The sequence below is a fragment of the Chelon labrosus genome, assembly GCF_963514085.1.
Source record: "Chelon labrosus genome assembly, chromosome: 16".
In the NCBI taxonomy this organism is placed as follows: domain Eukaryota; kingdom Metazoa; phylum Chordata; class Actinopteri; order Mugiliformes; family Mugilidae; genus Chelon; species Chelon labrosus.
In genome coordinates this window covers 3,386,013-3,399,784 of record NC_140349.1, presented here as the reverse complement: position 1 = coordinate 3,399,784, position 13,772 = coordinate 3,386,013, and the positions used below count along the sequence as shown (strand labels likewise).

The 13,772-nt window shown below is 42.9% G+C and overlaps 1 protein-coding gene across 1 annotated transcript; it reads left to right on the top strand.

Moving 5' to 3' along the window:
• Positions 1 to 4,047: 4,047 nt before the first annotated feature.
• LOC311500946 (chitin synthase chs-2-like) lies at positions 4,048 to 12,925 on the top strand (the record flags this gene model as incomplete). Its single annotated transcript, XM_084562583.1, has 22 exons — positions 4,048 to 4,073; positions 4,398 to 4,533; positions 4,691 to 4,879; positions 4,992 to 5,868; positions 5,985 to 6,171; positions 6,268 to 6,363; positions 6,487 to 6,648; positions 6,730 to 6,904; positions 7,123 to 7,224; positions 7,346 to 7,487; positions 9,031 to 9,231; positions 9,373 to 9,488; positions 9,580 to 9,748; positions 9,845 to 10,090; positions 10,155 to 10,348; positions 11,085 to 11,209; positions 11,293 to 11,324; positions 11,423 to 11,487; positions 11,677 to 11,787; positions 11,865 to 12,076; positions 12,171 to 12,261; positions 12,830 to 12,925. The coding sequence occupies 22 exons, from the start codon at positions 4,048 to 4,050 to the stop codon at positions 12,923 to 12,925; spliced, it is 3,750 nt and encodes a 1,249-aa protein (XP_084418709.1).
• Between the last annotated feature and the right edge of the window lie 847 nt (positions 12,926 to 13,772).

The following is a 13,772-nucleotide window of genomic DNA, read 5'->3' as shown; positions in this document are numbered from 1 at the left end:
GGGATTTCCTTCTTGTAACTTTCCTCCAGGATGTTGGTTCTGTGTTGCTAGTAGTGGAGGTGAAACCCTTCATGTGACTGCAGCACTTTGTAAAGAAAAAAGTTAAGTTAACTAAGCAAAAATATTATTATTAATCCAGAGCAGAGAAAGGCTTTGCTGCAGAAGTCGCCTCATGATCACATTGTTGACAGGCGGGACATTTTTAGTTGCATTCGGCAGCAAGACAAAAGAGCCGCTTGGGTTTCTTTGAAGTTTCTTGACCCATGAAGCAGGTCACATGGGCGTTCTTCCTTCTTCCACTGACCAGTCTTCATAACCTGGGTATCTCACAATAAATCTTGTAAAAACAAATGTGCTGTATTGTTGAGCAGAATTATCTCTAGAAACGTGACTTGAGCTTTTGTCAAACCCTCGGAACCAGGAAGTGAAGTGATTAAAAAAAAGCAGTAAATACAAACCTGGGTAATGTTTAAATCCTAATCCCTGCTGTTATCTAATCAACCCCTGCAGTGTAATGAAAGCCTACAGATACAGGAGCCTAGAGCTTCAGTTAAGGTTCATGTCAAAGGTCAGAGTGGGGAAAAACTGAAGTGATCTGGACTCGGCTCGACCAAGAGCAAACGTCTAACGGACATGACACATCGAGCCGATGGTCAGCTGTTTGCGATGTGTCACACACTGTTGTCTCAAACACGCCAGCTCTGTATGACCGTTTGTGGCTCTTCCTAGCTTATTAGCCTCCCAGCTAACGGAAGCTCTTCCTAGCTTCCTTGCCTCCCGCTAACAGTAGCTCCTACTGGCTTTCTAACCTCCCAGCTAATAGTCGTTATTCCTAGCTTCCTAGCCTCCCAGCTGACAGTAACTCTTCCTAGCTTCATAGCCTCACAACTGGCAGTAGCTCTTGCAAACTTCCTAGCCTCCAGCTAACAGTAGCTCCTACTAGTTTTCTAACCTCCCAGCTAATAGTAGTTATTCCTAGCTTCGTAGCCTCCAAGCTAACAGGAGTTCGTCCTGGCCTCCAGCTAACTGTGGCTCTTCCTGTTTTCCCCTTTGAACGACTGCTGCCACTTGAAAAAGTTATTTTCTTTCACACAGGTGCAAAGCGTAGCCTGTAGCCTGTATTGCAGCTCTAAATTAAGGAAGGGGTTCTGGTAATCTTGCAAAGTTGAAGCAGCAACCTTGAAAGATTTTGAGTCGTCCAGATTTTGTTCCCAAACCTTCTAAGCTCGTATGAAGAGGATTTTTTTTCTTGGTAGGCAGAGAAAATGGACTACATGGGCATTTGTGCAGCCATCAGGAGTCTTCAGAGGACATATGGATGGTGCATGGTGGCATGCATAAAAAACGACCCGCATCCTGTTAAAAGACGGCAACTTCTGCAAAGAGTCGTATAAATGCAAGAGGGCACAAAATAAATGGTTTCCAAGTGACACTTTTCACAAAAAATACTGAATCCCTTTCTGCTGGAGGAAACACACTAGCACAGCAGTTTCTCGCACAGCCCTTCCACGACACGGAAGCTTATCTGATCACAGTATTCATGTCAGAAATAGTTTAATCAAAGTGCAATTAGTCACGTTTTGTTAAAGTTTACACCTCCTTCCTGTTAATTATGCCAACAAACATGTGGGTGTATGCCTTCAGAGCAGATCGTTTGCAGATTACGGCTCCCTCCTCGTTCCAAACAGATCGTTGTGATTAAAACCTATTTATAAAAGTGAAGAAATGCACGTTCGCAGGACTTTCATAGAATCAGATCAGGAAATAGAGACACATAAAAGTCGTATAAACTGGTTATGTTGGCTACTTATTTTGCAAAGAAAAAGAAAAACGTGATCAACGAAGAGATCCAGATGACTTTGCACTTTTCTACAGACAGTGGTTCTTAACACCGAACAAGAGAAAAGAAAAATTGGGATGCAAAACATGACAGATCTGCAAGAAAACATTACGAAAGGTTTACACTGTAAGGGTTAAAAAAAAAAAATGGGAAAAACTTAATATTTACGCTATGCAGAGAGTGATTCCTGTTGATTTTTTAGCATGAGATTTGTCAAGGAAAACTTCCCAATTGATTTTTCGATTCATTTTTATTATCCAGATCTAATAAAAGCTTAATAATTCAAAATTAAGCTCAGTTAAATTTTATTTATACAGCGTGAATAACGATCCAAATCAGCTGAAGATGCTTGAACGCGAAACCCCCAGAGCAAGCACCAAAATGACGGAAGAAATAGACATTTTTACCAGAAAACTGGAGTTGAATTTAGTTCCATTCAACTTGATTTCTGTTGATGCTTTGCAGAAGCCCTGAAACCTCCAGAGCAAGCACAAGAAAAACTTTGACTCAGTTCATATGGGGGAATATCCACCCAAACAGGTAAAAACTGTGAAAGAGAGCAGCAGAATTCATCTGGATGAAGCGTGCATGCAGCAAATATGATAAAAACAAGACTGCACGATACTAGATGACGCATGATGTGTGGGAGGTTGATGACAGTGCATGAAGTCCAGTATTTAAAGAATTAATTGTGGAAAAGCTTGGTGCGCTCATAAAGTTACTGTTACAAAAATAAAATAGAGCAAAGGGGTAAAAAACTATGTCAGTGACGATGGGTTAGGGCGGCTTAATATGCAAATACGTAAGGTATAATGAGTAGAAGGTTTTGATTTCGCTCAACATAAAGTGGAGACACGTGACAAAAAAAAAGAAAACAAAAAGGTAACAGGTGAGACATAGTGAGCCTCCTGGGCCTTTCCAGCAAGGTCCTTTATTCACATCTGCTCAGGTGTGGCCGGTTAAGGTGATTAAGCACAAGCCAAAGACATTTGCACAGCCCGCGAAAGGCCAGCCCGCGAAAGGCCAGCACAGGTGCACAGGCGGGGAACAATCTAGAAAACTAAAATTTGTTCTCTGCATTAAACTCTTTCGTTCAAGCGCAAAATAAATTTTTCGATGCATGCTCATGCTCCCTAAAAGATGAATAAAAAATAAATAAATGAATAAATTAGATTTTATTCTCCCTGTGTCTGTGTGGGTTCTCTCCGGGTTCTCCAGCTTCCTCCCACCGTCCAAAGACATGCTGGTTAGGTTCATTGGTGATTCTAAATTGGCTCAAATTGGCTAAATCTCTGTGTTAGTCCTGTGACAGACTGGAGACCTGTTCAGGGTGTACCCCGCCTCTCGCCAGATGACAGCTGGGATAGGCTCCAGCCCCCCCACGACCCTTCACAAGACAAGTGGTTACAGAAGATCATAAAATGAATGAATGATTTTATTCCGTCGTAAACAATCTATTCAAGAAATGCAAAGAAAGAAAGAAAAATACAAAACCAAAAATACTAAACTGCTTGGTTGCTGAGCTTCACTGCAATTTCCATTAACGTGGCGGCTCACCTGGAGCAGCTCGCGCGGTGGGCGGGGCCACGAGCTCTGATGAGTCACACAGGTGTCAGCACATACAAGAACATACTCCATCCAAATAAGGAGATGGACTGTTTGCGCTGAGCACCATGGAGATGGACAGAGATTTCTTTCTGTATTAAACTCTTTCGTTCAAAGGCAAAATAAATTCTTTCGATGCATGCTCATGCTCCCTAGAAGATGAATCCCTTTACCTATTATTAAAATAATAAAACTTGACTTTATTCTGTCGTAAACAATCTATTCAAGAAACACAAAGAAAGAAACAAAAGACAACACAAAAAGCCAATCCCTTCTTTCCAAAAGTGGGTTTTGACTTTTTTTAATTTATTTTTTGGGCATGACTTCAGTTCAGCAGGGACTTTTATCATCGAGAGGTTTATCTTTAGTCACAAAAGAATGTTATTTTTATGTTTATCCTTGTAGTATTTATCAAGCAGTTCCTACTTCCTCATTGGTTTCTGAACCGCTTGGTACCTGCAATTTCCATTAACGTGCCAGCTCACCTGGGGCCAGCTCACCTGTTGGGCGTGGCCACGGGCCGTGACGTGTCATACAGGTCTCAGCATCTGCAGTATAATACTCCATCCAAATGAGAGGATGAACCATTTGCAGCGAGCACCATGGAGGGAGACCGAGATCTGCCGAAGTAAGTGCAAGCCTTACAAAATTTTAATATTATTATTATTATTATTATTATTATTATTATTATCATTATTATCATTATTATTATTATTATTATTATTATTATTATTATTATTATTGTTATTATATCTTAACACCAAAACCTCTAATTACATCTAAAGGGAAAATAAAAATAAAATTTAAGTTATTATTTAATTTATTTTCTTTTAATTTTTCCAATATTCTTAAATAATTTTTATTAAATTTTTTAATTTTAAATATTTTTTTAGCTACTTTCTTCTTATGTCCCTTTAATGTGACACTTTTTTCATTTTGCGTCTTCCCTCAGGAGGCCGTGGGACACCTGCCGAGAGGTCCCGGTCATCGAAGATGAACAGACGCCGTGGAAAATGATCAAACTGCTAAAGTTCATCACTTTGTTTGTCGTGGCTGTCATCGTGTTTGGACTGGCTCTGTGTAGCAAGGTTTGCTCTTTTAAGTAAAACATGTTTGAATACAAGCTGCAGAATTTGCATGACGAATCTGCTCTTTTCAATTTGTGATTAGATCCTTATGTAACTGGTGTGGTCGGTGTGTCATTGTTTGGATTTTACTCAGCGAGATATGCTTTCTCTCTTTTAGACATCATTCCTCCTCCTTGTCACCTTGTCCAATGAAGGAACTAAGACACTCCCAGCCGAGCAGAAACCCGTAGCCCTGCTTTGTATCGGCTGCTCTCTTGTTGCCTCCAGCGTCCTTCTGTTGCTCAAGAGTTTCTGGAAAGCGTGCTACAAAACATCAAAGCAGCCAAGAAAAACCACCATTGCCCTTGTAAGACACGAGTCCATGTTCCATAACCTTATCAGATCTTTCACTGCTGCCAATAACAGGTAGCAGGAATCCTCAGCCATTTCTTTACTATGTGTTTTAACTTATTCCTCAGGTTCTGTTCTTTGAGTTCCTGGTGTCGATGGGTGCAGCAATTCTCACCATCGCGGCAATGCCTCACTTGGACATTGTCACCAACGTGACGATACTGAACAGTGTAGCGGTCCTGTCTGCGCTCCTACAGGTGGCCGCTCAGTGCACCTCCAAGCAAAGGAACCTCTTCCTGCTGCCCTCCATCCTCGCCGTCGTCCTCATTTTGCTCGGTTACGTCCTGTTCGTTGCCGTACACATTACAAAAGACCCTACGGACGTCAAGATGAGCATTTGCGTGGGTCTGGCTATTGGTGGGTCCATCTTGGTGTCTTTCAACTGGTGGGAAAACTACCTGAGGCCGATCAGCAAGAGCACCGGCTCCAAATTCCTCAAGGACCTGTTCGAAGACATGTCGAAATGCCGCAACATGCTGCACATCCTCTCCAGCATGCTCAGGATCGTGGTGACTGCCATTGTCGTCGGGGCCTACGTCCCTTTGGCCAAACTGGACTGGGCCGTCATTACCTCCATCTCACGCCGTGAGACAATGATTATAGTCACAATCATTGGTGTCCAGCTGATCTCCTCCGCACTCTGCCACTGGTTTGCTTTGGCAGCCTGCAAGATGCATGCCCTGCGACGCTGCTTCCTCCTGCCTTTGTACCTGGCCTCCCTGGCTGTTATGGTTCTATTCATCACCCCGGTCATCGTCAACTATGAGGACTACAGAATAAGCATGAACTTGACCGCAGGCGTCAACTTCACAGACTACTGTATTGTAGTGAATGGAACAGACCAAACACTCCTGAATGGAGTGTTTCAAGAGCTAGTTCTAGACGTTACACGTACTCTGTGCTCTCTGGGCTTGTCCACGATCGCTGACATCAGCTTACTGACAGGTCAGCACAAATTACAAATATGATGCACACAAGTAAAGTTAGAGTTAGTGTAGTTATTTGTCATTTAAATGTCAAAGTCTACAGCAGTCTGTAATCTTCGTCTAATCTTCCTGCAGGTGCAGCAGCGTCCTGGTGGATCGGTCTTCTGTTGGCCACCCTCCATCTCTGGAACATGAATGTGTATCGCATCCAGAGGACCCAGGATCTGTTCAGAAGGCGCCTATACGAGGGAGCCTTCATCGAACAGTCCCTGCTCCTCAACACCCGCTTCGACATCCAGACCAGAGGCGGGAGGAAGAAGAAGTAAGTGGTACACGTGCAGAACTAGTCTTCCCTTTGGAGGTGTGTGCAAATATATAATCTGTATATAAACGTCTCAAATTTGCAAATCTTGTCAAGGTCCAAGGAATCTGAAATGATCACGCTATATCTGTGTGCGACCATGTGGCACGAGACCTACGACGAGATGTTGAACATTCTCATCTCAATTTTTAGGTGAGTTACAGTGACTCTGTTTGCGGGATCTGTCTTTCATTCACTCCATTTCTATCCCCAAAATTTGTTTTCTCAGCGTTGATTTCTTCACACTTCCTCATTGTGTTTGTCGGATCTCTGCAGACTGGACAAGTACAGACCAAAGAATGAGACAAAGTTCAACGATTTCACATTTGAAGCTCACATCTACTTTGACGATGCATTCAAACAAGTTGAGGGGTGTCAGGGGCGTCACGTCAATGAATACGCTGAGAACCTTGTAAAGATCATCACAGAGGTTTACGGGTAAGGATCATTTTTATAGATGGTGCAGAAATGATTTTTTATTTTCTAGCTGTGCAATTTACTACTATTCTCTGTCATCAGCATCTTCAGCAACATTGACGAGAAGTTCTTCAGAAAGCAACAGCAACTCCCCGATCAGAAGATCATAAGGACGCCGTACGGAGGTCGTCTTGTCGTCACCATGCCTCACGGGAACAACATCGTGGTTCACTTCAAGGATAAAGAGCGCATCCGGCACAAGAAGAGATGGTCCCAGGTAGGAAAATTAGAAACTACAAACCCTATCTGCTAACAAATACCACACCTTCATTGATGCAAAGAAGTTAATTGGTAGACAGGGCGTGAAGGAAATAGATAAGGGATGAGAGGGCTTGAGGGGGTGAATGAGAAGGGGCGAAATGTGGATGGAATACCTTTTAAGATTGAATGTAGAAAGATATTAGGTTTTGCTTATTGTTATTTCTTGTTTTGCAGGTCATGTACCTTTACTACCTTTTTGGCTGGAAACTCATGACCAAGTATTACGCACGCTGGCAAAAGAAAGAGGACGAGGAGATGCTGAAAGCAGAGATCCAGGTGAGATAAGACAGACACTTTCTGATGAGCTTAAGCTCACAGACATGCTATTTCTCAGTGGAGCATAGAAGACTGTGATGGATGGATGTAAAACAAAGAAAAACTGTGCCTGTTTCTGCAGAAAGAGAAGCACAACACCTACCTCCTGGCATTAGACGGAGACACGGACTTCCAGCCTGCTGCTGTGATGCTACTCATCGACCGTCTGAAAATGTACCCTCGTGTTGGGGCAGCGTGCGGCAGGATTCACCCCACTGGATCAGGTAGGTTCTGAAGGCAAAGAAGAAAAGGAATATTGATAACATAGTGAGCTGTGGTTTGTCGTGGAAACTCAGGTCCTTAGGCTCCTTCAATAAAGAGACAGATTCTACTGAGAAACAAAGAGACTGGATGCATTCAGTGTCTTTTATAGTTTTATTGCAGGAAGGGAGATGATGAGAGACTCAGGGCCTGCTGTGTCTCTGGCTGGTACACAGCATCAGCCATAAGAGGATGGATGAAAAGGGTCAGAGGGGAAGGGATGAAAAGACTCAGAGAGATGGAATGAAAAGGGTCAGAGGGGAAGGGATGAAAAGGCTCAGGGAGATGGAATGAAAAGGGTCAGAGGGGAAGGGATGAAAAGGCTCAGGGAGATGGAATGAAAAGGGTTTGAGGGGAAGGGATGAAAAGGGGTCGAATGAGATGGGAACAGGGGATTGGATGGGATGAAAAGGCTCGAGGGGATAGAATAAAAATAGTCGGAAGGGATGAAAAGGGTCGGAGGGAAGAGATGAAAAGGGTTTGAGGGGAAGGGATGAAAAGGCTTAGGGAGATGGAATGAAAATGGTCAAAGGGGAAGGGATGAAAAGGGGTCGGATGGGATGGGAAGAGGGGATGGGATGAAAAGGGGTCGGATGAGATGGGAACAGAAGATGGAATGGGATGAAAAGGCTCGAGGGGATAGAATGAAAAGAGTCGGAGGGAAGAGATGAAAAGGGTTTGAGGGGAAAGAATGAAAAGTGTTCAGATGAGATGGGAACAGGGGATTGGATGGGATGAAAAGGCTCGAGGGGATAGAGTGAAAAGCGTCGGAGGGAAGAGATGAAAAGGGTTTGAGGGGAAAGGATGAAAAGGGGTTGGATGAGATGGGAACAGGGGATTGGATGGGATGAAAAGGCTCGAGGGGATAGAATGAAAAGAGTCAGAGGGGATGAAAAGGGTTGGAGGGAAGAGATGAAAAGGGTTTGAGGGGAAGGGATGAAAAGGCTTAGGGAGATGGAATGAAAAGGGTCAAAGGGGAAGTGATGAAAAGGGGTCGGATGGGATGGGAAGAGGGCATGGGATGAAAAGGGTCAGAGTTGAAGGGATGAAAAGGCTCAGGGGGGTGGAATGAAAAGTGTTGGAGGGGAAGGGATGAAAAGGCTCAGGGAGATGGAATGAAAAGGGTCAGAGGGGATGGGATGAAAAGGGGTCGGATGAGATGGGAACAGAGGATGGAATGGGATGAAAAGGCTCGAGGGGATAGAATGAAAAGGGTCGGAGGGAAGAGATGAAAAGGGTTTGAGGGGAAGGGATGGAAAGGGGTCGGATGGAATGGGAAGAGGGGATGGGATGGGATGAAAAGGGTCAGAGCGGAGGGGATGAAAAGGCCTGGAGGGAAGAGATGAAAAGGGGTTGGAGCAGATGGGATGAAAAGGGGTAGAAGGGAAAAATTGAAGGGGGGAGAATGTGTAGATGGATAATGGTAGAGGAACCCAGGTATTGAGAACTGAGATGAATAGAGAGAGGTAAATTTCCATGACAGGTTTACAATATTTTTCTCTGCAGGTCCGGCAGTGTGGTTCCAGAAGTTTGAGTATGCCGTGAGTCACTGGCTGCAGAAGACGGCGGAGCATGTGTTTGGCTGTGTGCTGTGCAGCCCGGGCTGCTTCAGTCTGTTCAGAGCAGAGGCACTAATGGACGACAACGTGATGAAGAGGTACTCCACCAAGTCCATGGAGGCCAGCCACTACATCCAGTACGACCAAGGTGAAGGAAGATGTTTGATATGCGACACTTTTCATTGACTTTATTTCATGTCACAATTTGTTCAATCTGGATTATCTAAATGAACACTCCTTCTATCTTTTACAAACACATATAAATGAATACATTTTGTGTTACTTGCAGGTGAAGACCGCTGGTTGTGCACACTGCTGCTGAAGCAGGGTTGGAGAGTGGAGTACAATGCAGCATCTGACGCCTACACCAATGCACCAGAGGACTTCAAGGAACTCTACAACCAGGTGAGTACAGGAGCTAGTCAGCAACATTAATTGATAAATGTTGCTTCGTATTGAAAGAAGACACTAATGTAATAATCTTTGCCTTTTTCAGCGCCGGCGATGGGGGCCGTCCACCATGGCCAATGTGGTCGATCTTCTGGGCTCCTCCAACATTATCTCCAAAAGGAACCCGTCCATGTCCAAACCATTCATGTTGTATCAGATGTTTGCCCTCTTCTCGGCCGTTCTGGCGCCTGCCACCATCTGCCTTTTGATCGCAGGTTACAGATTAGTTACTTTTTGTGTTTCAAGGTTTAATGCCATTTCATTCCAATTAAATTCAATATGTAAAATTCTCCGTCTATTGCGACCTGCAGGTAGTTTGGCCTTCCTCCTCGATATCACCTCCGGTTCCGCTCTGGTCATCGCTACAATACCTCCTGCCATCTACCTGGCTCTTTGCTTCAAGCTCAAGTCCGACGCTCAGATCACTCTTGCAGCTATGTTGAGCATCTTTTATGCATTCCTTATGCTGGTCGTGTCATTGACCATTGTCGGTAAGTCATGTTCAGGCAGGTTTAACTTTATGCAGTTAAACTTTATGCAGATTTTGTCTAACATGTGTATAAGAGAAGCTTAAACCTGTTCCATTCTAAAAATCTGTCCACCCCTTTTGTCTTCCGTTAGGCTCAATGGTGGAGAGCCAAACCATCCTGACACCCAGCAGCATTTTTGTGATCGCCATGGCCATAATTTACGTTACCACTGCAATAATGCATCCTCAGGAAATTAACCTCGTGTTCTTCGGCTTTCTATACATCATCTGCGTCCCCAGCGCTTACCTACTGCTCAGCATCTACTCCATGGTCAACATGAACAATGTCTCTTGGGGCACCAGAGAGACAAAACCTGCTACCGAGGCTACCGCACCTGCAGCTACACGGCGGCTGAAAACATCACAAAAAGGTAGATACCAGACTTTTTTATTGCCATGCTACTGACGGTGAAACACCTAAACTGTATTGTCTGTGAAGGTTCTCAGTCATCCAGGTCATGGTATATAGTTTCTTGAAGAGGTTTCGCCACTTATCCAGGTAGGTTCTTCAGTTCTTAAAGTGTTGGGGTTTAAAATAGGAACATCTGTGGGTGTTGCCCATCAGAAACTCACATCACTATGGTGTGTTAATGAGCAGATACTTAACTGAAGGACTAAGGGCACTCCTTTAGAGTACAGGAAGCCATCTAGTTCAAATTGAAAAACCCCTCTCTGAAGGTTGTTGGAGTACCGTTCATTGGGAAAAGAAACCGGATTCTCCCTGTAATTGGTAAATATCCGGTTGTTAGCATTAATCATGTGAGTTTCTGATGTTCCTGTTTAACTCCAACTCCCTACCAGTCTTTTAAAACTGAAGAACCTACCTGGATTTAACATCTTCAAGAAACTCAACAAGTCCAGTTGCCCTTCTTTCTTCTTTGCTTGTTCTTCACTTATTTGGACATCCCTGAACAGTGTTATTCTTTGTGCTCAACTTAACTGAAGCATTTTTTATTTTTTTTCACCATGCAGCCAAAAATATCCTCCAACGCTTCTTATCATGGTTCAAATGTTGCAAAAAGCCAGACTTGAGATCACAAGACGTAGAGTACGGTAGCAGCCAGGAGACCATGATCCCAGAGTACACAGAGTCTGAACTTCAACCTCTAAACACCATTGTGGATGGTCCAGCAGATCCAGAACAAGAGTACGTTTCTAACACCAACAGTCTATTAAAAATACAAAGTGTCACTCAAAGAGCACAAGTTAAATTTTCTCATTGTCTTTCAGGCAAGCACCAACTGTTTCCGAGCATGATCAAAGTAAGTATTTCGCTAAGATTTTCTTGTTTTGCCAAAATATTCCAACATAAATGTGATGCTAGCTTGCTAACATTTTCCTGCCTTGCTCTTTTCTCCAGGTTGGGTCACACAGCTTCAGAATTTGTCCACCGATATGCAACTGCAGGAGGACTCACTCGACAAGGTTCGTATGCATCCGCCTCAAAATTTACCTTACGTTGTGCCTTAACATGATCATCAGCGCTTACTCACAAGATGCTAACCATGTTTCATTACCCTAGGGGCTTTATCTCAGACTGAACTCAAACAGATACAGTGAATTTTGCGATACAGCAGCCTCAGGCATCAAAACGGTTTCTGTGTTTCCCTGCAGGACGAGGAGGTGTTCTGGAATGAGCTGCAGGTGAAGTACCTGCAACCTCTACCTGATGACAAAGAACGGCAGAAGAAGATCGCCAGTGACCTGAAACAGCTGCGAAACAAGGTAAACTTTGTTGCATCTCTAACAGGAAAACTTTGTTGTTATTCCTTAGTTAATAATCTCTTTCTCACAACACACAGATCAACTTTGCCTTCTTCACCGTGAACGCCATGTGGCTGGTGGCGACTTTCACCCTCCAGACCTTCAACGTCTTAACCATCCAGATCCCGAAGCTCGACGTCAACCTGGAGACAACCGGTGAATACATCCCAATCGATCCCATCGGCTTCATGTTCATTCTGGGATTCGGACTGTCGGTCGTGCTCCAGTACATTGCCATGTTCTACCACAGGTGATCATTGGCATAATTTTCTTTCTCCACGGTGTGTGGACACTCGTGATGTTTGAGGAAAAAAATCTAACGTTCCCCTTTTGTGTTTATCCAGAGTCTACACGCTGATACATTATGTTGCCTTTCTGGACACTGAGCCCAAAGAGCAGAAACGCAGTGAGCAGACAGAGAAATCGAAACAAAAGGTACGCGCTAATATTATTCACCAGTGTTCACTGCTTCTCATGCATCTACTATTAGTGTGACTACCATTACAACTATAGTCTACTAGGGGTTGTACAGACTAGTCAACTAGTCACTTTGTCGACTTCACTGCTGTGGAGTACTATTAGATGCTATTGCTATTGGTGCTGAGTTGCAGCCTGTTTTTATACAGGCTATACATATCTGCAGCTCACAGTATGTAGCACATGAGCTGTCTGTTCTCAGCATATGTATTCAGGCCAAGAATCTAGATTTCATTACTTTCTACTGGGGTTTTATTAGTGACATCATCAGAGACTAGTCATGTCTTTCCTCACATAACTGTCGACTTTAAAATATACAAAGTCGTGCAGCCCCTTACAACTGGATCAAATTCCAACGTATAGCATATAGCCAATGAGAATATTTAGTGTCTACTACTAACCTACTAAGTAATAAGCTAATCACTTAGGCCTTCAGACACTAAGACAACTCTTTTAGTCACCTGCCAGATGTGTTCCAGGTGTTGTGATGTTCATATCAGCTAATATTTATTCACTCTCCTCCCAGGATGACTCCACCTCCATTCTAGATTCAACCTACGGCTCCCAGGAAGACATGGAAAGCTTTGACGACTTCAGCGATGATGAGTCAGTTATCCTATGAACCTAACTGCTTTTGTAAAATGTCCATTAGGCATGTGATGTTACCAGAACTGTGTTTTTTTGTTTGTTTTTTCTTTCTTTTGTTTACATTTTAGCTATGAGCACTTTATCTACAAAAAATGCTTTTATCAAACTACTTTGTCAGTAACTGGTTCGGAGGAATCAAATGAAGTCTACGAGCAAATGAAACAGGTCGTTATTTATTAATAATTTGAAGTTTACTGTGAGGTAGCTGCTTCTAACTCATTATAATGTCAAATTAAGTTAATTTAAACGGTGAATTAGCTTTCATCAGCTTTAATCAGTTTTGTCTCATTATCTGTTCCTGGTCATTGTCTAGAAGTGTATATTTATGTGTTGCCTCAGTGCTATGCTTGAATTGTTTTTACCTAATATTTTTTTAGAAAAATGATATTTCTATGCTGCGAGGAGATTCTTTACCATTTATGCAATAATGGCAGTTTTGTTTGTTGTTTGGATGCGTGCATTATGGGATGAAGAATTTAAAATAAATTATATTTATGAAATAATTTGTCAGTCAGAGATTTACTTCGAGTGATTCCTTTAACTCGTACTCTTACTCAGGATACATCAGAATACTTTAAGTTTATATACAAAGTTTGTATATTGTATATCCCACAATGTATTTCTGACATGGAACACATAACAGAAACCTATATTTTTATCAGTATTTCAGTCCTCCAACACCACAAACCTAACCCTAACCCATTGTTAGGAGTTTTCTCCTTCTCTCTACACTCAGTAACCTAATGTTTTAGTAAATCTCCCATTTACACAATTTATTTGGACACTTTCTAATCCAGGACTTTTTAGAAGATCCTTTGGTC